Here is a 27,830-nt window from a genome sequence, read left to right as displayed (position 1 = left end):
AATTCCATAAGAGCTTTGTGTGGATTGAAAGAAAGGTAGAAAAATGTCTCCTGAACCAATTGTTGGAGATTATCGACCATGTGAGAATTCAGATGGTGAACATGCGAAAGATGTAGCACAATGGGCAGTAACAGAATACAACATAAAACACCGCCCTGAAGGTCATTACTTGTACCTTGTTAGAGTATTGAAGTGCGAGTCGCAAGTGGTGGCTGGAACCAATTGGCGTCTGCTGTTGGAGTGTAAGGATGAAAATAATTGTGTGGAAATCTATCAGGCCGTTGTGTGGGAGAAGGTATGGGAAAATTTCAGGCAGCTCACATCCTTCGTACGAATCATACCTGTCCTTTCTCATGAATAAACTTACTCCCTACCTAAACTTATTGCTTTTATGCATAAGTATATACTATGTTATGTACTTCCCCTCATATATAGATCTATAAATAAGGAGATTATAAAATAAATCAATTACTCCAAAAATATATAAGTTATGTACTTACTCCAAAAATGGTGTGATATGATAAGAGAGCGAGATATTAGTCGAAGAAGTTTTGGTGTGTCCTCTACAAAAAGAAAAGTATAATAAAGCTAAATAATGATAGTATTTGAATAAATATGTTAAATAACGCAGAAAAATGTGTCGAAAGTGTCAAGTGTCCAATCTAAGAATTTTGGATACTAGTCTAAATTCTATGCTTGGGACATTACAAACACTGCGGATAGATATGATATATAATAAATGATAATTATTTTGATATATCAATTTTATAACTTTTATATTTTATGTTTGGTATATTAGTTAAGTGATCGTATATACCAAAAATAAAGTACATTTTATGACTGATATACAATAAGTATTGTATTTTGAAATTTTGGACTATATTGGATTGACAAAGCAACTAAACTGAAGTGGCAGTATAGGTAAGCAACAAACGAATGTATGTATATACCTATAATGCTTTCTTTTTAAGTGTTGAATTCACCAAACACGGTATTTTTAAACGCTTGCATTATAATAGAGTTAGCAAATGGTTAACTTATTAACTAAAACAATTTAGATGTTGGTGAGCATTTTTTGAAGATTTTCAAAAAAATAAATCCTTCTAAAAAATGGAAACTAGCTAATGGATGATATTGGTTTCACAATGTATTTTAGCTCAGGACTTTTTCTAACAAAATGGATTTGAAGTTAAAGTTAACTCAAAGTATTTAAAATAAAAGATAAATATTTATACTTTTTTTTACTATTGATTATTTTTTACGTTTTTTTTTTTTTACTTGACAGTTTTTATTAACATTGTCAAGAATATCAAAATTGCAAGCGTCAAATATTGTCAATTTTGTAGCAATGAGATAAACATGATTTGAAAAAACAAACAAAGATCAGAATAAAAACATTAGATGAATAAAATGAAAGAATGACTCATCGATAAAAAAAAAAAAAAAGGAAGACGAATAATTGAGTAAAACGTCGAGGGTATTTTTGGAATAAAAGAAAATTAATATATTTCCTCCAATTTTTTTCTTGCCATAGGATGTAGATAATTTCAATTTTCTTCTATATAAATTTCCCTTATTTTAATAGATAAATTTGGATCTGATTCACTTATTTAATTTTTATATTCATAAGAATTTCTCCAAAGTGAAAAAAGAAAAGAAAATAGAAAGTTTAAACACGTGTTATTTACTCTACTCAACTCTAAAAAAAATGTTGATGTCTTTCTTTTGGGTGATAAAACATTACTGGTTTTTCAAGAGTAAAATATTAAAAATAAAAATGACTATAAAACTATTTACAAAATATAACAAACTTCATCAAACTATTAGTCATTTCTTTTAAGTTTTTTTTCCTATATATTTATTATATTTTGTAAATAGTTTCAATGGTTTGTATTTGATAAGTCCTAACAAAAATGTAAATAACAAAAATGCTAAAAAAAATAAAAAAGTACAGTAAAATTTTAGATTTTTTCCATGATAAGTACTCACATATACGATAGACTTCTATCAATTTTTATTGTCATACAATCTTGTAAATACTTCGGTTCATTTTTTATAATAATTCACCATGCACAACAAAGTGTGTATATCCTAGAAATTAAGTATATGCACTATTTTAATTTAGATTTTGATGGTTGACAATTTCGTTTTTCATTTTTATCTTTTTAAAATTAAACTTATAACACCTCTTTCACCATCCAACAACTGGTTTGGATATTTATATTTTTACTCATCAAATTTAAAATCTAAGAAAAAATAGTTTTAGATATGAGGGAATTTTTGGAACTCAAATTTTCATCTCATGGGAAAACAACACTTCAGTAGTAAATGAATGCTAAGCTAAAATCACTATTAGCACATAGATTTATTTTTCTTTAGAGATGAACATTTTAAAAAAATGTTTAAGTAAAATTACTACGAGAGAAAATATACTTAATTATTTTTTTTAAAGAAAATAAAAGATCAAACAAAATAGTCACTAGACGAGACTTGAATTTCGATAGTTTTCGAACAACGGCTAAATAAGACACGGAAACAACTACAAGCATGGATATGTAATTTGGTATTTTTCTCATCGTCATCAGGCAGTTGTTGTGAAGAATTGTCTAGAGAAAGAAGTTTGCACCTTTTTTTTTTAATTCACAATTTCTCATTAAAAAGAAACGTAGAATACCTTTTTTATTCTTTTGAATTACAAAAGTATTTGAAATATTCGGTGTACGGACTCCTTCTTCTTCGTGTGTTTAATTTCTCACATTGGCCTCTTGAATTGAATGCTTTTCTAAAACTAATTTAAAAGAAAAAAAAAGAGGATAATTTAGAATCATTGGGGCCAAATCAAAGTTTAATTTTTTAAAAAATATTTGTTACTTCCACACATAGGATAATGAAGAATGTATCTCTTTCACTTTACCATAGTAATGTAAAATCCCAACTTCTCCCTATCTTTTATCTCATGCATGTGACCTAAACAAAACAACTATTTTCAAACTAATAAAACAAAAGCTTTGAACACATCTAAAAAGAAAAGTAAACTTTTGAACAATTTCAATAAAAGTACACTTGCAAAAATAGCAAAATAATTTAGGATAATAGAGCTCATGTTACTACATTTTCTAAATTGCAAAAATGGTAAATTTAAAAAACGAATAACTCTTTGATAGTGCTTCATATCCCTTCGATAGTTGTCTTAATATCGTTAATTACTGGTCATATTTGTCATATTTGCAATATGAAAAAAAAAAAAGGTACTATGTTCTACTTTTTTTTATTTTTTTTTATTGGATGCAATTTCCTATAAACAAAATTAATATAACTACTTGGTTGAACTACATTTCAAACGCTATTTGGCATGTTTTCGAAACATTTCAATACGATTAGAAGGTTTTCCACCATTTCTTCATAATTTTTTATAAAAAATTAAGAACTAAAAAACACTTGAAAATGTATTCCCAAACACACCTTTACTTTTATTTAGAAAGACTAGAAAACCTATACTCAAATTTCTATGCTTTAGATGATATAAGTGATCTAAACACAGGTAAATTAACTTCTAAAGACCTACTAAATGTGATTTATATATGACAATGGTAAGTACAAATTTTAATACTAGACCTTAAAAAGGTTAAGGTGATCCTCCTGTTAATTAAGCAAAATGCATCAAGGTCATGTCAGAAGTTTAAAATCTTGAAATATATATGTTCACTGTTCACTTATACATGAACAGAAGTTTATTTGAAGCATATATTTTAAATATTATACGTATTATTATTTAAATAAATACGTTGTGTAACTCACAAAAAGCATGTATATATAGTTTAGCTTTTGGAATTCAAAATTCTCATATTTTAATAAACCTACTTTTCCTTCTTACTTAATTACCTTTTAGAAGTAGAGTATTAGATTCCACAAATTAAAGAATTAATAATAAATTAAGTCGAAGGAAAAGAGTGGAATAAATTGGAGTAGTATAAATTTGAAACCCCCTTGTTTACAAACAAATCACGAATTAAAAATTCCATAAGAGCTTTGTGTGGATTGAAAGAAAGTAAGGTAGGAAAATGTCTTCTCATGTAATTCTTGGAGCTTATCGACCATGTGAGAATTCAGATGGTGAACATGCGAAAGAAGTAGCACAATGGGCAGTAACAGAATACAACATAAAACACCGCCATGAACGTCCTTACTTGTACCTTCTTAGTGTATTGAAGTGCGAGTCGCAAGTGGTGGCTGGAACCAATTGGCGTCTGGGGTTGAAGTGTAAGGATGAAAATAATATTGAGGTAAACTGTGAGGCTGTTGTGTGGGAGAAGAGATGGGAGAATTTCAGGGAGCTCAAATCCTTCATAGTATTCTACCCATCTTCTGGTTGACAAGGGATATCCCCTTGTAACTCCCTACCTAAAGCTATTGCTTTTATGCATATGTATGTTATGTACTTCCCCTCCTTTACGATCAATATATAAAGTAAAATATATTTTATTGCTTATATACAAAAAGTATTGTATTTTGAAATTTTGGATTATATTGGATTGACATAGTAAGTAAGCAACTAAACTGAAGTGACAATATAGGTAAGCAACTCAAGAATGTATGTATATACCTATAATGCTTTCTTTTTAAGTGTTGAATTCACCAAACACCATATTTCTAAACGCTTGCATTATAATTGAGTTAGCAAATGGTTAACTTATTAACTAAAACAATTTAGATGTCAGGGTGAGCATTTTTTGAAGATTTTCAAAAAAATAAATTCTTCTAAAAAATGGAAACCAGCTAATGGATGATATTAGTTTCACAATGTATTTTAGCTTAGAATTTTTTCTGACAAAATGGACTTGAAGTTAAAGTTAACTCACTTGTAAGAAATAAGTGCAATCCAAGATATGAAAATTTTTGGAAGGTTTAGCTATATCATGTAAACCTACTTGTAAAAGAAGAGTAAATGTAGCTTGATCCTTTGAGAGATACGTGTCAATCTCTAGTTGCAACCACCAATCAGATTCACATATAATAAGGGTAGAGGAGGCAACCACCAAAAACACAAGATGTAACAGAAGATTAGTTAGAGAAAAACTTCATGAATATGCAGGGTGAGTGGAAAAAAAGGACAAACACAACAAGCACATTGTATAGTTGTCAAAGAAGTAAAAAAGTCATTCAGTATAAACTGTACTGTACAGCTCACAACCACAAATTGACTACATTGAAAGCAAAGGGTGGATCAATAGAAAGCGTAATCCAACTACTCTGAATTCAACAAACAGTAAAATACAAAGCTAAGCAGATCAAAACTTATTTTATTTCCTAAAAAAACATAATATGATCAAAGCTAAATGAAGAGCACACTAAAGTATGAGCTATGTGTTTCAATATCAACGGAAGAAGAAACAATACAATTTAATTAAAAGAAACATAATATGATCTAAAATCTTAAGATTCAATTTAAGAAACAAATTGTCTTACCATATTCTAAAATCCTAAGATTCAATTCAAAGAAACAAATCACCTATAGTTTATTTTATTTTCTAAAGAAACATAATATGATCAAAGTGAAACAGATAGCACATTAAAGCACATAACGTTATGTGTTTCAATATAGACGGAAGAAGAAGCTATACAATTTAATTCAAAGAAACGGTGTAAAACAATGAGAAAAGAAGAGGGGGAGGGGGAGGGGGAGGGGGAGATGTCTAAAGTGAAAGCAACAAAGTCCATAATGCGGAAAGGGGCATGTCTACATGAAAAGCAACAAATGCAATATGATTAAACTCAATAAACGAAACTTAGCACTTCAAAACATAATGACACTACTCTTAAATGGATGAAACTCAAACATTCTAAAACAAGGAGGGGGCATGTCTAAATTGAAAACTAAAAAATGGTGTAAGCATCATGCACGTTGGTTTTGTCATCAAGAAAGTATATAGCTGAAAGTTGTACCTCTTTAAAGAAAATGGTATATAATGTTATGTTTGAAGTGATAACTTTTGTAATTGATAAACGGATGAAAGCCCAAGCATATCGAGTTGAAAGATTTTCAAGACTTATTACTATTCCACCTACCATAGCAAACATCACAGAAGGCAAATTATATCATACAACATTACAAAACCTATTTTATTTACCATATTGTCGACATAAACATATTTGTCAAGTGCAAATTGAAAAAACCGCCTCCAAAGTATGATGGTGTAGTTGCAATTATACTTTCAAACTTTCCATCATAAAAATTGAACGCCCACAAACTTATACAATAAAACACCCACAAACGTGTACAATTTCAACAACTATGTAAGTCAAATTTTAATATTTTTGTATAAGTTTGAAGGATTTTAATTTTACCATATGACTATGAATGTGGTTTTTGTAATTAATTTACCAATTTTTAAAGATTGAGATGATTTAAATTCCATTTTAGTTCCTAAACTCTTAGAAGACAACTAATTTAACACGTACTCTATTATTTTTCTATCTAATAACAGTTATCCAAATGTTTGTCATTAACTTATATATGATTATAAAACATGTTCGAATCGGCATGCTAGTACTCAGACTTGAAACTATGTCATTGATAAGATCAAAATATCATATACTTTAAGAACTTAAGTACTAAACTACACTAAACTTGAAGATATTATAGAAAACAGAGAGACCTGCCATGAAAAGTGTCTTGTATAGATATGAAAATAGAAGAGAAAAATAGAGGGAAAGAAATGAACCTGAGAAAGCTGTTGGATAAAATTAAGATGATGAAGAAAGGAATTCCAAATCTCACTAAAGGTTAAACAAATCTCACCAAAGGTTGAATAAAAGCAACTACCGAAGAAGAATAAAGTTAAAACAAAAGTTCTAGGTTAATATCTAAACATCAATCATACTCGAATGTTAGAATAAACTTTCTAACAACTTCAAAATAAAGAGAAGAAGAAAGGATGTGATGAACAACAAATACAACCAAGTAGAGATAAAATTTCTGAAAAACTTATAATGGAGGGTAGAATAATACTTGAATGTTAGAATAAACTTTCTTACAACTTCTTTATTTAGGTACCTTAGATAAATCTGGAATGTTTTTTTCTGAACTCTTTCCATTCCCAAGCTTGAAAGCCAAGACAACCTATCTTTTTCTAGATTCTATTTCTTATATGCAAAAAGTAGAATACACGTGATTTTCTTTAGTTCGTGATTTTTACACTCTCTTTAGTTCGTGTTTTATACTAACATCTCTTTTTTCTAATGTACGAATTTTGTTCTTGATTTGAAGATGTAGATTCAGAGCTGTTAGGAACCTTCCTGCTGAATTTCTTCATCAGTTGCCAATGAGCTACTTGAAGGTATATGGAGTTTTAAGAATATGCTACTTGAATGCACCCAATAGTTGTTATAGCTTATTAGTTGAGTTATATCTTATAAGTTGAGTATTGATATATGAGAAGAAAAGTTGGAAATGATTAAAGTTCTTCGGTTCCTATATATTTCAAGTTGCCTTTTGCAAAAGTTTTTCCTTGCAGAATACCATATTATTTGCCCTAGCCAAGTATTGAGATAGTTATAAGGCAAAAACATTTTTTTTCTCTGTTACAAGTAACCATTTGCACTAATGACTGGAAATGTGTATTGTCATTGAATATTGCATCTTCATTTCCACATTTTCTTGTTTCTAATGGCCATTTGTTATGGTTATATCTTTGTATCATGTGGACGCTTGCTACTGAGTATGGTTTTCGAAACTTGTATTACTCTCAACTATTATTGTTGGTGCTCATACTTCAAGTGTGATCTCATTAGTCATCATTTAGATTGGTTAGTTATATAGCATTTTTTCCCTTTTTTGTTGTGCTAAAAAATGTATACTCCACTATACTTAAATTCCATTTGCCACCTACTTTGAGTTTTATACATTTTTTCCATGGACAAATCATAATGTTGTGCTAAAAGAACATGAAAAAATGGTTTGTAAAATTTTGCTCACAGACCCACCTTTCAATCCTTCAAAGAACGTGAAAAAATGGTTTGTGATATTTGATTTCTTTCAATGTTATTTCAATTTCATTTGCTCAATTTAATGAGTTGGGTCAATTTAATCTTATAGGTGAGACCATGTTTGAGAAGTACAACTTTTACTGGGGTCTTCATTCAAATCCAAGTAGTTTTAACTTATATTGCTTAAGGTGCTTATAAAGATGAATTGAAAGTCAAAATTGTGCTTAGTTATTTTTCTGAACTTGTCATCTTTCTCCACTATTTTTCTTTCTCAATTTTTTCTTATAGTTTTCATCTAATTTTTTACTTAATTTTTTCTTTTTGTGCTGGCAGTTTACTGGCTGGTTAGTCATTGACTCTGGTGATGGTGTCACTCATGTGGTAAACAATTTACATACTTGTCAAGAGGAGATTTAAAGGTATAGTTCTAAGGGTTTTTTTTTTCTCTCTTTTTCATTTTATTTCTTTTTTAGCTTTCTAATCAATCAATGAGTTTTTGTTGATGGGGTTAATTCTCCAGCTTTCAGATTATGTCTAGATATTGTGTTTCTAAAAGTGAGATTGTTGAGCTACTTTTACCCATTGTAGTTGTCAATCTAGCTAGAATAAAGGATTTGGATATTGATCTTCAAAACTAATTTCACTTCAGGTTTTTTATTGTTTATTTGTCATAGATTATTGGTGTTCTATTCTTCAATGTTGCTCTGTTTTGTAGGTTTAATCATGCTCTAAGGTCAGTTGCAAATATTATACAAACTTCACATATATGGCTCTGTTGTTTAATTTGCTCTTCTTTTATAGACAAGATATCTTCATTTTGAACTGGCCTGTCAAATGGGGTGGTGTCAGGATCTCCAGTCTTTTATATTTGTATTGAGAGACATAAAAGGTGCATTGTTGGATCTCATCCCACCTCGTGGTTGACGTTGATGAGATATCCAACAATGAATCCTTAGTATAGAATGAGCATCATATTTAACATCAATCATTCATATAGAATTAGCTATCTTATATCATAAATTGAGGGCAAAACGATACGTTTCTTTATTTATTTCATCATAGTTGGTTTTGCAACTAATGTAACTATGGTATCACTAATAGTATTTAAATGTAGATCCCATAAAGGGTTTAGGGTTTAGGGTTTAGGGTTTAGGGTTTGATTGACAACATCTTATTCTTTTTCTTTTTTACATTCCTTGTGCTTGCTACAGAGTAAAATTTTCTGTGACTGTTTGCTATATTCATGTTATACTCTCTTTAAGCGAATTATACTCTTGCACTATGATGTATGCTTATATTCATGTTGGCTTTGTAGGTTCAACTAAAACGACAACTTCATGAGTTTTCCTTCAAAGAAGTTTATATGGACCATCAAAATACACTGGCTAGCATGGTTCAAGCAACAAAGAATATTTTCAAAGATGAAGGCTTACCGGTTGGTTGTTTATGCTTGTGTAGAAAATCTTGTTATATGTATTCTAATGGTATTTACACTAGTTTTGATTAAGGGCTGAAATTCCATACTTGTAAATTGTTCAAACTTGATTGGAAATGTATGAAATATTACAAAGTGTATTATAGCATATATATATATATTTGTTTCTATATGGGTTGATGTATTATAACATTATTGTCATTCAAATGGTTCGTGTGATGGCGAAGCGGCAAGAAGAGAACAAGGAAAAACTATAGTAATTAAGAATTTGCAATATGAAAAAATGTAATAATATATGAATTCGTGACGTTCCTTAATTGTCGTCAATATTAAACAATGACAATTTTTTGATTAAAAAACTGTCACAATCGGCCTATCTTTGACAGGGAAAAAATGTCGTCAATAGCGAAACAATGACATTTGATTGTATAAAAAAAACTGTCACGATTGGCATATCCTTGAGATTTAAAATATGTCATAATAAATGAATTTGCGACATTTTTTTTAACTGCCGTTAATACGCAAATGATGACAGTTATTTGTTGTCATAATATAGAATATGACAGTTATTTGTTGTCATAAAATAGTAATAAACGAAAGTTATTTTCTGTCACGAAAAAACTTATTGCGACAGTTTTCAAAAACTGTCATGGAATGACTTTTCATGACTCCCGATACTATGACTGTAAATAACTGTAAAAAATTTTATTCGTGAGAGAAAATAACTGTCGTTGTAGACCATTTTTGTTGTAGTGAACTCATACTTAAATGTGCTATCTGTTTCACTTTGATCACATTATGTTTCTTTAGAAAATAAAATAAACTATAGGTGATTTGTTTCTTTGAATTGAATCTTAAGATTTTAGAATATGGTAAGACAATTTGTTTCTTTAAATTGAATCTTAAGATTTTAGATCATATTATGTTTCTTTTAATTAAATTGTATTGTTTCTTCTTCCGTCGATATTGAAACACATAGCTCATACTTTAGTGTGCTCTTCATTTAGCTTTGATCATATTATGTTTTTTAGGAAATAAAATAAGTTTTGATCTGCTTAGCTTTGTATTTTACTGTTTGTTGAATTCAGAGTAGTTGGATTACGCTTTCTATTGATCCACCCTTTGCTTTCAATGTAGTCAATTTGTGGTTGTGAGCTGTACAGTACAGTTTATATTGGATGACTTTCTTACTTCTTTGATTACTATACAATGTGCTTGTTGTGTTTGTCCTTTTTTTCCACTCACCCTGCATATTCATGAAGTTTTTCTCTAACTAATCTTCTGTTACATCTTGTGTTTTTGGTGGTTGCCTCCTCTCTACTTCTATATGTGAATCTGATTGGTGGTTGCAACTAGAGATTGACACGTATCTCTCAAAGGATCAAGCTACATTTACTCTTCTTTTACAAGTAGGTTTACATGATATAGCTAAACCTTCCAAAAATTTTCATATCTTGGATTGCACTTATTTCTTACAAGTGAGTTAACTTTAACTTCAAGTCCATTTTGTCAGAAAAAATTCTAAGCTAAAATACATTGTGAAACTAATATCATCCATTAGCTGGTTTCCATTTTTTAGAAGAATTTATTTTTTTGAAAATCTTCAAAAAATGCTCACCCTGACATCTAAATTGTTTTAGTTAATAAGTTAACCATTTGCTAACTCAATTATAATGCAAGCGTTTAGAAATATGGTGTTTGATGAATTCAACACTTAAAAAGAAAGCATTATAGGTATATACATACATTCTTGAGTTGCTTACCTATACTGTCACTTCAGTTTAGTTGCTTACTTACTATGTCAATCCAATATAATCCAAAATTTCAAAATACAATACTTTTTGTATATAAGCAATAAAGTATACTTTACTCTATTTTTGGTATATACAACCACTTAACTAATATACCAAACACAAAATATAAAAGTTATAAATTGATATATCAAAGTAATTATCATTTATTATATATCATATTTATAAATATGGAAGTGTTTGTAATGTCTCATACCAAGGATTTAGAATAGTGTCCAGAATTTTCAAATTAGACCCTTGACACGACACATTTTTTTGCGTTATTTAACATATATTTATTCAAATACAATTATTATTTATTTTACTTTCTCTTTCACTTGAATTTTGTAGAGGACACACCAACTTCTTCTACTAATACATCGCTCTCATATCATGTCACACCCTATGTAATTATAAAATAGAAGAAAAGACATGGAAAAGACAACGTAGTAAATACATAACGTATATATTATAGGATTCATTGATTTATTTTATAATCCATATTTATTATATATATATATATATATATTGATCGTAAAGGAGGGGAAGTACATAACATACATATGCATAAAAGCAATAGCTTTTGGTAGGAGTTACAAGGGGATATCCCTTGTCAGCCAGAAGATGGGTAAAATACTATGAAGAATGTGAGCTGCTTGAAATTCTCCCATCTCTTCTCCCACACAACAGCCTCACAGTTTACCTCAATATTATTTTCATCTTACACTTCAACCCCAGACGCCAATTGGTTCCAGCCACCACTTTGCGACTCGCACTTCAATACACTAAGAAGGTACAAGTAAGGACGTTCATGGCGGTGTTTGTTGTATTCTGTTGACTGCCCATTGTGCTACTTCTTTCGCATGTTCACCATCTGAATTCTCACATGGTCCATAACCTCCCTTAATTGAATCAGAAGACATTTTCCTACCTTACTTTCTTTCAATACACACAAAGCTCTTATAGAATTTTTAATTCGTGATTTGTTTCGAAACAAGGGGGTTTCAAATTTATACTACTCCAATTTATTCCACTCTTTTCCTTGACTTAATTTATTATTAATTCTTTAATTTATGGAATCTAATACTCTACTTCTAAAAGGTAATTAAGCAAGAAGGAAAAGTAGGTTTATTAAAAATATGATAGTTTTGAATTCGAAAAGCTAAACTATATATACATGCTTTTTGTGAGTTACACAATGTATTTATTTAAATAATAATACGTATACTATTTAAAATATATGCTTCAAATAAACTTTTGTTCACGTTGAAGTGAACAGTGAACAAGATTTTAAATTTCTGACATAACCTTGATGCATTTTGCTTAATTAACTGGGGGATCACCTTAACCTTTTTATTGTCTAATATTAAATTTTTACCTACCATTGTCATATATAAATCACATCCGGTAGGTCTTTAGAAGTTAATTTACCTGTGTTCAGATCACTTATATCATCTAAAGCATAGAAATTTGGGTATAGGTTTTCTAGTCTTTCTAAATAAAAGTAAAGGTGTGTTTGGGAATACATTTTCACATGTTTTTAGTTCTGAATTTTTTATAAAAATTTATGAAGAAATGGTGGAAAACCTTCTAATCATATTGAAGTGTTTTGAAAACATGCCAAATAGCGTTTGAAGTGTAGTTCAACCAAGTAGTTATATTAATTTTGTTTAAAGCAAATTGCATCCAATCAAAAAAAAAAAAAACTGAAAAAAGCAGCACATAGTACCTTTTTTCTTTTTCATATTGCAAACATGACAAATTTGACAAGTAATTAGCGATATTAAGACAACTATCGAAGGGATATCAAGCACTATCAGAGAGTTATTCGTTTTTTAAATTTACCATTTTTGCAATTTAGAAAATGCAGTAACATTGGGTCTATTATTCTAAATTATTTTGCTATTTTTACAAGTGTACTTTTATTTAAATTTTTACAAGTTTACTTTTCTTTTTAGATGTGTTCAAAGTTTTTGTTTTATTCGTTCGAAAATATTTTGTTTTGTTTAGGTCACATGCATGAGATAAAAGATAGGGAGAAGTTGGGTTTTTACATTACTATGTTAAAGTGAAAGAGATACATTCTTCATTATCCTATGTGTGGAAGTAACAAATATTTTTTAAAAAATTAAACTTTGATTTGGCCCAATGATTCTAAATTATCCTCTTTTTTTTTTTTAAATTAGTTTTAGAAAAGCATTCAATTCAAGAGGCCAATGTGAGAAATTAAACACACGAAGAAGGAGTCCGTACACCGAATATTTCAAATACTTTTGTAATTCAAAAGAATAAAAAAGGTATTCTACGTTTCTTTTTAATGAGAAACTTGAGATAATGAGATACTCCTTATAGTTAATTACTAGGATATATACACACACTTTTTCGGGCATTGTTTGTAAAATATGAACGGAAATATTTACAAAATTCTATCACAACAGAAATAATAGAAGTATTGTATCTGTCAGTATTTATTATTTACCATTGACATAATCTAAAATTATACTATATTTTTCTAAAAGAAGTTTAGCATTTTTGTTATTTACAAGTAGTATTTTAAAAAAATAGTAGTAAAAGAACATTAATGCTTTTATAGTCGGAAAAAGAAAGACATCTACATTTCTTAGAGTTGAGTAGAGTAATAATCACGTTTTTAACCTTTCTATTTTTTTTTCTTTTCTTCTTTTTTAGAAAGTTTTATGAAGAGAAAAAATAAATAAGTGAATCGGATTCAAATTTATCATTAAAAAACTATATTTTAAAATATTAAAATATTTGGAGGAGAGAGAGGTAAGTGATCCATGTAGTGTACAGTGTATATAAAGAAAAGTGAAGAGTTGAGTGGAGATCATAGAAGTTTGTGAGATAAGAATTATATATATCCAATATATCATCAAAATTAGCTTATAATTTGAAAGTTGAGTCTTGGATTCGTTCCTATTAATACTCATCCAGTGAAACCTGAAGTGGACATTGGTGTTGGTTGCTGTTAATTCCTATTAATTCCGATTTTGATTCATCATTGTTAGACTGTACTTAAAATTGAGGTCGACATTGAAGCTGTTTTAGATGTTGTCCATGAGGTTAATTCAAATGGCAAAACATTTACCCTTAAGTTGAAGCTAAAGGTCAAGCTTTTGGATTCTGTTGACACTAAGATTGCTGTGGTTAAAATCTTTTGGCCACCCATTGGCCTTCCAACCATTTTGTCTTTGTGTGTGTTGAAATAAACGAACATGAAAAACCATGAAATCATGCTATTGTATAATGAAAATGGTGCTTTCTTATGCATCATTCATCATTATATTTATATCGATAAACATAGCAGGATATTTCTACTATTGTTTTTAGTGTCGCTGTTTTTCTTTTTTCATCTTTCTTCTGCTTCTTAAATCTCCAACTGGGTCTAAATATCATGGTTCGACACTTTTTCTCGATAAGTAATAATGAATATTGTCTAGTAATTTTTACCTAAATTTAAGGGGCGTTTGGGGGAAGGGTTAGGTTATGGAAGGATTAGTGTTATGATCATGATACTAGCATTATAAATAAGATGTGTTTGGAAAAAGGGCTATGTGGGTAGTGTTATGATAATATGTGTTTGGTAAAAGAGTTATTTTGGTAGTATTTTGAATTATTATTTTGTTTTCTTTTTCTTTTTCAAATTCATACCGTAAATTCAATACATAAAATACATATTTTTTTTTTATTTAGGAAATTGTCCTACGTTTCCTGAAAAAAAATCGACTTACTTTCTTTAACGATAATGTCCATATTCTACATTATTCAACTAGTCGTCATGTTTCACTAAATAAACATTTGTCTTTTCTATGTCACGTAACCCATAAACATTACAAATTTGTGGAAATAAAAATTTGTGGAAATAAGATATACAACGTCAAGCATAACTTCACTACGATGAAAATAAATAAAAGGTCTTCTTAAGGACACGTTCGATGGAAGAAAATTACAAACATAAGAAAACTACACATAGACATAAATAGAAGCATTAAAAAAAAAAAACAATAACGATCTGTAAACAAGGAAGTACAAAAACAATCACACACCATCTCGTAAGATCACTCTGCAGTAGTCAATCCTCTCGTCGTCTGACACTTCAAGAAAACTTTTCAGATCAGCTAAATTGTTCATAAGTATCGAGTGAGTGCAAGACACCCTTTCCGACCTATTTAGCTTAGGGATGACATGCAACGCTCAAATTAAGTCCTTGCGAGCAGTACTTTCATCCTGTAGTGCTAACCGTGGCCACTCTGCAATTAGCCTTAGCTGGTAAGTTTAATAGTCCTTGGCATCCTTAATGACATCATCAGTATCCACAGGCTGGCCTCTCATCCTTCACTTTGAGCCACTTGAACCTGTCCTACTATCGCTTGCTCGACTAGGCCATGCAACGTCTTCTTGCGACATGTTGAATCCATGTCCGAAGATAGAATGAAATTTCATATCATTCAGATTCGAATGTGGATACTCGTACCCACTAGGCACGTTGGAACCGACGTCTGCAAAGGTCTTTGTACGTCCTCCCATTGCCCTGTTTTTTCGAACACATATGACAGCTATAATAGGGGAACAACTTGTTCAAGAGGCCTTTTACTGCTGGATGAGTCTGTGTAAATAAAAAAAAATCAAACATGCGTTGTTCCATCACGTTTAATAAAAATCAATAACATTTATGTCACATTTAAAACATCTACATACCATGACCCAGTTGTTCAACAATTTCTTTTTAGCAACTATATGCACTTCTCATCATCATTCCATCCGAACCCATTGCATTCGAGGCCCTACAATTTGGCTATTATTGCTTAGAATATCTCGCTTCGACGTCTTGATACGACAGTCGATGACAGTAATAGAGTGGATATTGTAGCCTGACAACTTCACGACCATCATCCGAACCAATTGTGTCAGGTAACCTGGTCTAAACGTCCCATTGTCTAACTTCCATCGACCAGATCCACCGGACACTTCACGAGGTTGGCCTCCTTCTCTTTTGGCCATACATGCTTTTGGGTGCATGACGAACTTGCCATTCTGACAATTGAATTAAATTCGTTCAGTGTGATGAATTGGATCTAGTTAAAGAAACATCAATAAAAAGTATGCATGAAAAGGAGGTGCAACGAAGTAAGGGGATGAAAATGCATACAAACAGTCATAGAAAATGAACAACCAATAAAATCAGAGTTCACAACAAATAGTTTAGTATGAAATGCTAGTGGATACGGTTGTGTATAAGATGGTCTTTCATTGCATAAAGTAAGAAAGTCATGACTCATATTATGCCTTAAACAGAACATGGAGCTGAAAGCAAGAGCAGCAACACACATGATTGGTAACATGGATATGGACAAGAAACATACAAGGACAAATGGAACTTGAAAAAAAGAAAGCAAAAGTAACTTACCTACGAAAACAAGAAGGAATAGAGGAGGAAGTAGGATGTGAAAGGAGGAAAACAACATACAATAAAAAAGAGCAAATGAAGAGGTATATGTAGAGGGGTAGAAGACCAATAAATTATGCCTTTATTGACCTCAAAACAAAACAAAAAAATAAAAGAAGAGAATCTTTGCAAATGACAGATATATACATCAAAAGTGAGAAGATAGTCAAAACTTCAAAACTACCACATTAAGGATAAAGAAAAGTTATGAATAGACAAATGCATAAGCAAAGGTAAAATGAAAGGATATTGAACAAATATATTGCAGTGTTATGGATGGATGGGAGTTGATTGCAAAGAGAATAGATGTCACAACACCAGATACAGAATGCATCTTTATTGCAAATAAATTGGGAACTGTAAACAAGGAAGGCTGAAATGGAAACAAAATAGATATGGCAATATAAGAGGCATCGATTGCAAAAAAAAAAAAAAAAAAAAAAAAAGAGCCCAAAAATGCAATACGAAGAATGCTAAGAAGAATAAAAATATTTAAAATTGAAACAATTAAAAAAAAAAGCATTGTAGTTTCTAACCGAGACACCCAAATATGCACATATATGAAAGCAAATTGAAGTAACAAATAAAACTGATCAGAAATAAAAATTCAAACAAGTTTCAAGGCAATCCTCATCATCGGCTTTGAAGAAACTCAAGTTCGAGTCGCTTACCTCCAACCTTACCTTGCTCGAACATCCCATATGCACAAAATGATAGTAAGGATAGTGTATGTCAAATCAGTGCGAAAAGAAGTCCGATTGGCAAATGGAAGTCCAAGCGACAAGGGGAAGTGGAAGAAGGAAAATCGAGTCAGAATTGCATGTTCACCGAGACGAGTGGTGAACATGCAAGCATTTGAGTTTCAAAGACAGTCTAAACTCAACCATTCAACAAAATCGAAAGGGAAAACTCATTTGTTTCGGAGGCAATGCGGTGAGCGAAGCCTTTAACATTTCGTTGAAAGACGAAGAGTGGAAGAGAAACAAATATTATAACAAGAGGGGTTTTTTTCTCCACAAGAAAATGAAGGCCAAAGAACAACCAATAAAGGTTGAAGATGAGTTGAGGGGACTAGGGGATTTCTTTTTCTCGACCATTAAACCTAAAATAGAGTGGTTGAAGACAATTCAAGAGACGACGAGAAAAGATGAAACGGGTTGAGGAAATGATGAAGTGGGTGTTGAAAAGAGATTGAAGACGAGTTGAGAAGGGATAAAAATGAGTTGAGAGAGAGAATACTGTACGAAGTCGTGAAGGGTTGAAAAGGCAACATAGTGGATTAAAGAGTCAAAACGGAAAAATGGAAACCATCTAAAACTAGGGTTTCCATAAAATAGGCCCTCAACGTGGGTTATGGTTATTATAACTAAAATCCACAGTGATTATTTGGGCCCGAACACACCCTAAGAATCTCATTTTAACATCGAGATTACACTCATAGTTCAATATTTATAATTTTGTTTGGTTATTACATTATCTTTACTTTTTAGCATTATTTTATTTGTTGTCTTAAATTGATAAAATTTTATTGAAAATTTTACCATGTTTCTAATTTATAGTGTTGTGTTTGGTAAGTACGGTAGAATTACATTATTGTTGCTTATCATTCACAAGCAATCAAGGCTAAACAATTCTTGATGATAAGAAGTTGCATCACTAATATACACTCGAGCAGGAATGTCAGACATGTGAGGTGTATTGGTGCATGTCGGTGTTCCAAATGCCGATACATGGAAAAAAGATTGCAGTCTGATAAATTTTATCAACAAAGATCACCGACTTTGACCATGAACTTAAGCTTAAAGAGAGTATGTTTTTGCTATTGGACCCAGCCTCAACGCTACCACTGATTAAACGACAAACACCATAAAGCTCGCTTCAAACCTCTCTTTCTATTATGCTCAGCCACTGCCCAACTAGGCTAGCTCAAGTATGTCCGATAATCCATCCACCCGATTCAGTTTCACACTCATCTTTAATTAATAAGTGAGAAAATCGTTTAAGCGTACCGAAACTACTCCTCTCACAAACTTTGATCTCCACACACATCTTTTTCTACAACCACTTTCCACCTTTATAAATATACCACTAACTTTTGTTGAAGATGTTGAAAATTCCCCGTTGAAAAAACAAAAGAAACTCAAATTTCTTGTAAAATAAAAGAGTTATTCCTTTCCTTACCGATTGATTTTAAGATTTTGTGTACACTAATTTTATCTACGTTGGCATGCATGCATTGCCCATCAACAAAATCAAAACTCAGTGACAGTCCAAGATCATCGGTAAAAAGTATAGACACCCAAAATCTTTATCCACCATTTATGCTCGCATCACAAAACACACATTTAGAAATATATATATATAATCTAAAGGAATATATATATTTAGTTATGAATAATCTTTGGTAGATTGTGAAAATTATGATCTAGGATGCATCTGTCTACATACCACCAATCTCTCTACTATAAGAAAACAAAATGTTTTTTTTTAAATAACATTTAATTTTAAATTCATGGAGTGGAGAGATAGAAAGACACAAAGATGGATGCATCATGGATGCACCAAAATTTTCTTCCCTATATATATAGGAGCATTTTTTAAAATAGCAAAATATATGTACTCACAAGTTATAGCAAATTCAGAGTTCTGTTAAAGGTAGAAACTGATAGACTTCTACAGACAATGTCACCGATAAAAGTTTATCAATGTCTATTATTGATAGAATCTAAATTTTTTGTAATATATTGTCAATATTTTGTCAAATTTGCTATCCTGAACGAATTAGTTGGAGGTCATTTGAGCTAACTCAACACGTTCACTCCCATTCTAGCTATCTAATTATTGCTTGCAAGGTGACTGCATCATCATTCCTAAAACACGACAATGGAACTGTCTATGAATGTATTTGTGCTTATTGAAAACTCTAAAACGGAGATGTTTATGTATTACATATAAAGTATTTACAAAATATTGCAAAATTTTAGATTTCATCAATGTATTTTGATAGAAGAGAGTGTTGTGATCTTGGGAGGAGTAGTCCAAATAATAATAATGAAACCAAAAATCATTTGCTTTAGATAAAATTTAAATAAATTTTTTATTGTTCTCCTAACATTAAAATTTTTAGATATTTTGGTTTGTTTGAACACAGCTTTGTCATTTAAAATAATTACCATAAAATTTAGGATTACTTCCAAAATATAGTAAAATATTAGAACCTATCTACTATGCATATTTATATATGTCATTATATAAACAAATAATAGTCTAATTTCACCTATGTCAAATGGATAGTGATATTTTCTTATATTAGATGTTTTTAACAATTTTATCATTTAAATTTTTAGGTATAGCAATATTTTTTCAAAATTTCCAAATGTAGAGATAAAACAAAATCCAATATAATGAAGCAGATTCCCATTCTTTATTATTCCAAATCAATCCTGATTTTGGTGCATCACACAATATGTATTTTGGGCAATATGTTTGATATACTGTACTTTATTTTTGGTCTATACGATCACTTAACTAATATATCAAACATAAAATATAAAAGTTATACGATCACTTAACGAAAATTCAGCTTTTTATCATAAAATCTACTCTGTTGGGCAAAGGAGAAGCTTCATATCAAGCATTTACACTGCTCAAGATGCTGTGTACAACTGATAGGGACATTGAGAAAACCTTCATCGATCATTTTGGGGAAATCTATACGGAAAAGAAAAGAGATCTTTGGTTCATTGACAACGCCCCCTGGACTCTTATAAAGAGACAGACCATGATGACCTGCAAAATTTTTTCTGCAAAAGAGATATACAATGCTCTAAAAAACTTCCCCAAAAATAAATCTTCGGGACCAGGTGGCTTTACTATGGAGTTTCTCAAGGACACTTGGAATTTCACAAAAGAAAATATATTGGAAATCTTCAATGACTTCCATAAAAATTGCATCATCAACAGTATTGTGAATTCTACCTTTATTGCTCTCATTGCAAAAAAGGATACATGCACAGCCCTTCGGATTATAGGCCCATAAGCCTTACAACTGGTATGTACAAGCTTATTGCTAAAGTTATCGCTGAAAGACTAAAACAAGTTCTGCCTAATATAATCTCAGAGAACCAATTAGCTTTCGTTAGAGGGAGGCAGATTACGGATGCCATTTTGATTGCAAATGAAGCTGTGGATTTCTAGAAGCAAAAAAAAAATAATAATAAAAGGATATGTGCTCAAGCATGTATCGAAAAGGCTTTTGATAAAATCAACTGGGCTTTCATCGATTTTATGCTGCATAAAAAAGGCTTTCCACAAAAATGGCGTAAATGGATTGAAGCTTGTATTACTAGTGTTCAATACTCCATCCTTATCAACGGAAGACCCAGAGGTAAAATTAAACCCACAAGAGGCATCCGGCAAGGTGATCCGATCTCTCCATTCATTTTTGTTCTCGTGATGGATTATCTCAGCATACTTCTTAATCACTTGGAGAAACAAAACTTGATAAAAGAGAGTTAGTTTCAATGGGAAACATAACCTTACTCATCTCCTCTTTGCTGATGATATCCTTCTTTTTATGGAGGACGATGAAGAAACCATAAATAATATGAGGAATGCCCTTCGGCTTTTTGAATTGGCCTCAGGTCTCAACATCAACCTCAACAAATCCACGATCTCTCCTATCAACATTGATACACAGAGAACAAATTATGTGACGGGCTAAATGGGGCTTCTTAGTTAATTTCCTACCCTATTCAATATTTGGGAACCGAACTCTAGACATTTTTGGTCTGAAACAACGAAAAAACTCCAGAAGAAAATCAACAACTGGAAATATGCTTCTCTTTCCAGAGGTAGCAAGATAACTCTTATTAAAGCTACATTAGCTAGCATTCCTAATTATCACATTTCGGTTTTCAAGCCCCCAAATCTGTCTACAAAGATATTGAAACAATATGGAGAAATTTCCTCTGGAGAGACACCTTTGATAAGAAAAACACCAACCTCATCAAATGGTCAACGGTGCTGTCTCCTATCAACAAAGGTGGCCTGGGCATTAACAGCGTTCAAAGTACAAATTTTGCTCTACTAAGCAAGTGGATCTGGAGATTTTATGGAGAAAATAATCCTCTGTGGAAACGCATAATCACTGCTAAATATGAACAATCGATCATATTTGGGTGAACTTCCAACCAAAAGCAAATATAGCAGCTCCAAAGCACCCTGGATGTCTATCATTAAAGGAGTTGACTGGGTCCTTCCTCAAATCAAATGGTCCATTAAAAGGGGAGACTCCCTCTTGTTCTGGCACAGCCGATGGCATGAACTTAGTCCATTCACACAGACCAACCCAAGATTATTTGCTCTTTCTACCAAGAAAGGAGATTCCATTGCAAACATGTGGAATGCAGAAAAAGCCGACTGGGACCTCTACCCTCGAAGACCGTTAAGAAGTGTCGAGGAAGTTCTTTGGGAAGATATGAAAGTCTCCCTCCCTCCCTTGCCTGATTCAGGATTTGACAATCCTCGTTGGACTTTAAACAACAATGGCAGCTTCACTGTGGCTTCCATCAAACTTGCAAGACCTCTAAACAACCAAGACGAGACCAACGAAGATGATGGGGAGATCTATAACAACTTATGGAAATCTACCATCCCCAAAAGATGCAAATTCTTCGTATGGACTCTCCTACATGAGTGTATCAATACAATGGATATGCTACAGAGAAGGCTCCCAACGTGGAATTTAAAGCCCTCTTGGTGCATCCTATGCAAAGCTGCTGAGGAAGACAGACAACATTTTTTCACCCACTGCCCCTTCTCAACAAATCTCTTGAAGAAAGTTGAAGTTATACTGGGCAAATCCCTGCTCTTTCCAAATTCCACTACCTTATGCAAAGATCTCTTCAAAACAAAAGGTAAAACGAAAAAGCAAACTATCAAACAATACCTGGTGGCTGCTACTCTTTGGAACATTTGGAATGAAAGAAACAGAATGATTTTTAGGGGGAAGAAAAAAAAGTTGATTCTGTATGAGAAGACATACAAGCCATAACGGGTTTTTGGACAAGCCGATCTTCTCTCTTCAAAAATTACTCGCCTAGCTCTATTGCATTAAACTTAGATGCTTTTTAGCGTTTCAAGTTTCTTGGGCTTCCCTCTAGCCCTCTATTATCTCCTGCTTCTTGTATTTACCTTTGATATTTTAATGAAGCAGGATTGAAGGGGCTGCTTTGGAACGTCTTCCTTGTGAAGATTTCCCTTTGCATCATCTTTCATAATGTATCTTTATAAATAAAAAAATAATTATCATTTATTATATATCATTATTACTAGGAAAGTGTTTGTAATGTTTCAAGCCTAGGATTTAGACTAGTATCCAAAATTCTCAATTTGAACACTTGACACTTTCGACACATTCGTTATTTAACATATTTATTCAAATACTATCATTATTTGGCTTTATTTTCACTTTTCTCTTTTAAGTTGAATTTTGTGGAGGACACACCAACTTCTTCTACTAATACATCACTCTCATATCATGTCACACCATATGTAATTATAAAATAGAAGAAAACACAACATAGTAAATACATAACGTATATATATTATAGGATTAATTGATTTATTTTATAATACCATTATTTATAGGTATATATATATATATATATTGATCGTAAAGGAGGGGAAGTACATAACATACATATGCATAAAAGCAATAGCTTTAGGTAGTTACAAGGGGATATCCCTTGTCAACCAGAAGATGGGTAGAATACTATGAAGGATGTGAGCTCCTTGAAATTCTCCCATTCCTTCTCCACACACAAAGCCTCACAGTTTACCTCAATATTATTTTCATCCTTACACTTCAACTCCAGACGCCAATTGGTTCCACCCACCACTTGCGACTCGCACTTCAATACACTAAGAAGGTACAAGTAAGGACGTTCATGGCGGTGTTTTAGGTTGTATTCTGTTACTGCCCATTGTGCTACTTCTTTCGCATGTGGACCATCTGAATTCTCACATGGTCGATAATCTCCAACAATTACATGAGAAGACATTTTTCTACCTTACTTTCTTTCAATACACACAAAGCTCTTATGGAATTTTTAATTCGTGATTTGTTTCGAAACAAGGGGTTTCAAATTTATACTACTCCAATTTATTCCACTCTTTTCCTTCGACTTAATTTATTATTAATTCTTTAATTTGTGGAATCTAATACTCTACTTCTAAAAGGTAATTAAGTAAGAAGGAAAAGTAGGTTTATTAAAATATGAGAATTTTGAATTCCAAAAGCTAAACTATATATACATGCTTTTTGTGAGTTACACAACGTATTTATTTAAATAATAATTCATATAATATTTAAAATATATGCTTCAAAAATAAACTTCTGTTCATGTATAAGTGAACAGTGAACATATATATTTCAAGATTTTAAATTTCTGACATGCATGACCTCGCATTTTGCTTAATTAACAGGAGGATCACCTTAACCTTTTTAAGGTCTAGTATTAAAATTTGTACTTACCATTGTCATATATAAATCACATTTAGTAGGTCTTTAGAAGTTAATTTACCTGTGTTTAGATCACTTATATCATCTAAAGCATAGAAATTTGAGTATAGGTTTTCTAGTCTTTCTAAATAAAAGTAAAGGTGTGTTTGGGAATACATTTTCAAGTGTTTTTTAGTTCTTAATTTTTTATAAAAAATTATGAAGAAATGGTGGAAAACCTTCTAATCGTATTGAAATGTTTCGAAAACATGCCAAATAGCGTTTGAAATGTAGTTCAACCAAGTAGTTATATTAATTTTGTTTATAGGAAATTGCATCCAATAAAAAAAAATAAAAAAAGTAGAACATAGTACCTTTTTTTTTTTTCATATTGCAAATATGACAAATATGACCAGTAATTAACGATATTAAGACAACTATCGAAGGGATATGAAGCACTATCAAAGAGTTATTCGTTTTTTAAATTTACCATTTTTGCAATTTAGAAAATGTAGTAACATGAGCTCTATTATCCTAAATTATTTTGCTATTTTTGCAAGTGTACTTTTATTGAAATTGTTCAAAAGTTTACTTTTCTTTTTAGATGTGTTCAAAGCTTTTGTTTTATTAGTTTGAAAATAGTTGTTTTGTTTAGGTCACATGCATGAGATAAAAGATAGGGAGAAGTTGGGATTTTACATTACTATGGTAAAGTGAAAGAGATACATTCTTCATTATCCTATGTGTGGAAGTAACAAATATTTTTTAAAAAATTAAACTTTGATTTGGCCCAATGATTCTAAATTATCCTCTTTTTTTTTTTTTAAATTAGTTTTAGAAAAGCATTCAATTCAAGAGGCCAATGTGAGAAATTAAACACACGAAGAAGAAGGAGTCCGTACACCGAATATTTCAAATACTTTTGTAATTCAAAAGAATAAAAAAGGTATTCTACGTTTCTTTTTAATGAGAAATTGTGAATTAAAAAAAAAGGTGCAAACTTCTTTCTCTAGACAATTCTTCACAACAACTGCCTGATGACGATGAGAAAAATACCAAATTACATATCCATGCTTGTAGTTGTTTCCGTGTCTTATTTAGCCGTTGTTCGAAAACTATCGAAATTCAAGTCTCGTCTAGTGACTATTTTGTTTGATCTTTTATTTTCTTTAAAAAAAATAATTAAGTATATTTTCTCTCGTAGTAATTTTACTTAAACATTTTTTTAAAATGTTCATCTCTAAAGAAAAATAAATCTATGTGCTAATAGTGATTTTAGCTTAGCATTCATTTACTACTGAAGTGTTGTTTTCCCATGAGATGAAAATTTGAGTTCCAAAAATTCCCTCATATCTAAAACTATTTTTTCTTAGATTTTAAATTTGATGAGTAAAAATATAAATATCCAAACCAGTTGTTGGATGGTGAAAGAGGTGTTATAAGTTTAATTTTAAAAAGATAAAAATGAAAAACGAAATTGTCAACCATCAAAATCTAAATTAAAATAGTGCATATACTTAATTTCTAGGATATACACACTTTGTTGTGCATGGTGAATTATTATAAAAAATGAACCGAAGTATTTACAAGATTGTATGACAATAAAAATTGATAGAAGTCTATCGTATATGTGAGTACTTATCATGGAAAAAATCTAAAATTTTACTGTACTTTTTTATTTTTTTTAGCATTTTTGTTATTTACATTTTTGTTAGGACTTATCAAATACAAACCATTGAAACTATTTACAAAATATAATAAATATATAGGAAAAAAAACTTAAAAGAAATGACTAATAGTTTGATGAAGTTTGTTATATTTTGTAAATAGTTTTATAGTCATTTTTATTTTTAATATTTTACTCTTGAAAAACCAGTAATGTTTTATCACCCAAAAGAAAGACATCAACATTTTTTTTAGAGTTGAGTAGAGTAAATAACACGTGTTTAAACTTTCTATTTTCTTTTCTTTTTTCACTTTGGAGAAATTCTTATGAATATAAAAATTAAATAAGTGAATCAGATCCAAATTTATCTATTAAAATAAGGGAAATTTATATAGAAGAAAATTGAAATTATCTACATCCTATGGCAAGAAAAAAATTGGAGGAAATATATTAATTTTCTTTTATTCCAAAAATACCCTCGACGTTTTACTCAATTATTCGTCTTCCTTTTTTTTTTTTTTATCGATGAGTCATTCTTTCATTTTATTCATCTAATGTTTTTATTCTGATCTTTGTTTGTTTTTTCAAATCATGTTTATCTCATTGCTACAAAATTGACAATATTTGACGCTTGCAATTTTGATATTCTTGACAATGTTAATAAAAACTGTCAAGTAAAAAAAAAAAAACGTAAAAAATAATCAATAGTAAAAAAATGTATAAATATTTATCTTTTATTTTAAATACTTTGAGTTAACTTTAACTTCAAATCCATTTTGTTAGAAAAAGTCCTGAGCTAAAATACATTGTGAAACCAATATCATCCATTAGCTAGTTTCCATTTTTTAGAAGGATTTATTTTTTTGAAAATCTTCAAAAAATGCTCACCAACATCTAAATTGTTTTAGTTAATAAGTTAACCATTTGCTAACTCTATTATAATGCAAGCGTTTAAAAATACCGTGTTTGGTGAATTCAACACTTAAAAAGAAAGCATTATAGGTATATACATACATTCGTTTGTTGCTTACCTATACTGCCACTTCAGTTTAGTTGCTTTGTCAATCCAATATAGTCCAAAATTTCAAAATACAATACTTATTGTATATCAGTCATAAAATGTACTTTATTTTTGGTATATACGATCACTTAACTAATATACCAAACATAAAATATAAAAGTTATAAAATTGATATATCAAAATAATTATCATTTATTATATATCATATCTATCCGCAGTGTTTGTAATGTCCCAAGCATAGAATTTAGACTAGTATCCAAAATTCTTAGATTGGACACTTGACACTTTCGACACATTTTTCTGCGTTATTTAACATATTTATTCAAATACTATCATTATTTAGCTTTATTATACTTTTCTTTTTGTAGAGGACACACCAAAACTTCTTCGACTAATATCTCGCTCTCTTATCATATCACACCATTTTTGGAGTAAGTACATAACTTATATATTTTTGGAGTAATTGATTTATTTTATAATCTCCTTATTTATAGATCTATATATGAGGGGAAGTACATAACATAGTATATACTTATGCATAAAAGCAATAAGTTTAGGTAGGGAGTAAGTTTATTCATGAGAAAGGACAGGTATGATTCGTACGAAGGATGTGAGCTGCCTGAAATTTTCCCATACCTTCTCCCACACAACGGCCTGATAGATTTCCACACAATTATTTTCATCCTTACACTCCAACAGCAGACGCCAATTGGTTCCAGCCACCACTTGCGACTCGCACTTCAATACTCTAACAAGGTACAAGTAATGACCTTCAGGGCGGTGTTTTATGTTGTATTCTGTTACTGCCCATTGTGCTACATCTTTCGCATGTTCACCATCTGAATTCTCACATGGTCGATAATCTCCAACAATTGGTTCAGGAGACATTTTTCTACCTTTCTTTCAATCCACACAAAGCTCTTATGGAATTTTTAATTCGTGATTTGTTTCGAAACAAGGGGGT

At 30.8% G+C, this 27,830-nt stretch overlaps 1 protein-coding gene across 1 annotated transcript; it reads right to left on the bottom strand.

Annotated features, from left to right (window-relative positions):
* Window positions 1–32: 32 nt before the first annotated feature.
* LOC116404373 (cysteine proteinase inhibitor 1-like) lies at window positions 33–27,830 on the bottom strand. The gene is made up of 2 exons (XM_031886688.1): window positions 27,529–27,830; window positions 33–155 (listed from the first exon to the last, which is right to left on the bottom strand). Exons 1-2 carry the CDS (start codon window positions 27,752–27,754, stop codon window positions 70–72), a joined length of 312 nt encoding a protein of 103 aa, XP_031742548.1. The 5' UTR covers window positions 27,755–27,830; the 3' UTR covers window positions 33–69.

Source organism: Cucumis sativus, chromosome 6, assembly GCF_000004075.3.
Source record: "Cucumis sativus cultivar 9930 chromosome 6, Cucumber_9930_V3, whole genome shotgun sequence".
In the NCBI taxonomy this organism is placed as follows: Eukaryota; Viridiplantae; Streptophyta; class Magnoliopsida; order Cucurbitales; family Cucurbitaceae; genus Cucumis; species Cucumis sativus.
This window is presented reverse-complemented; position numbering and strand designations above follow the sequence as displayed.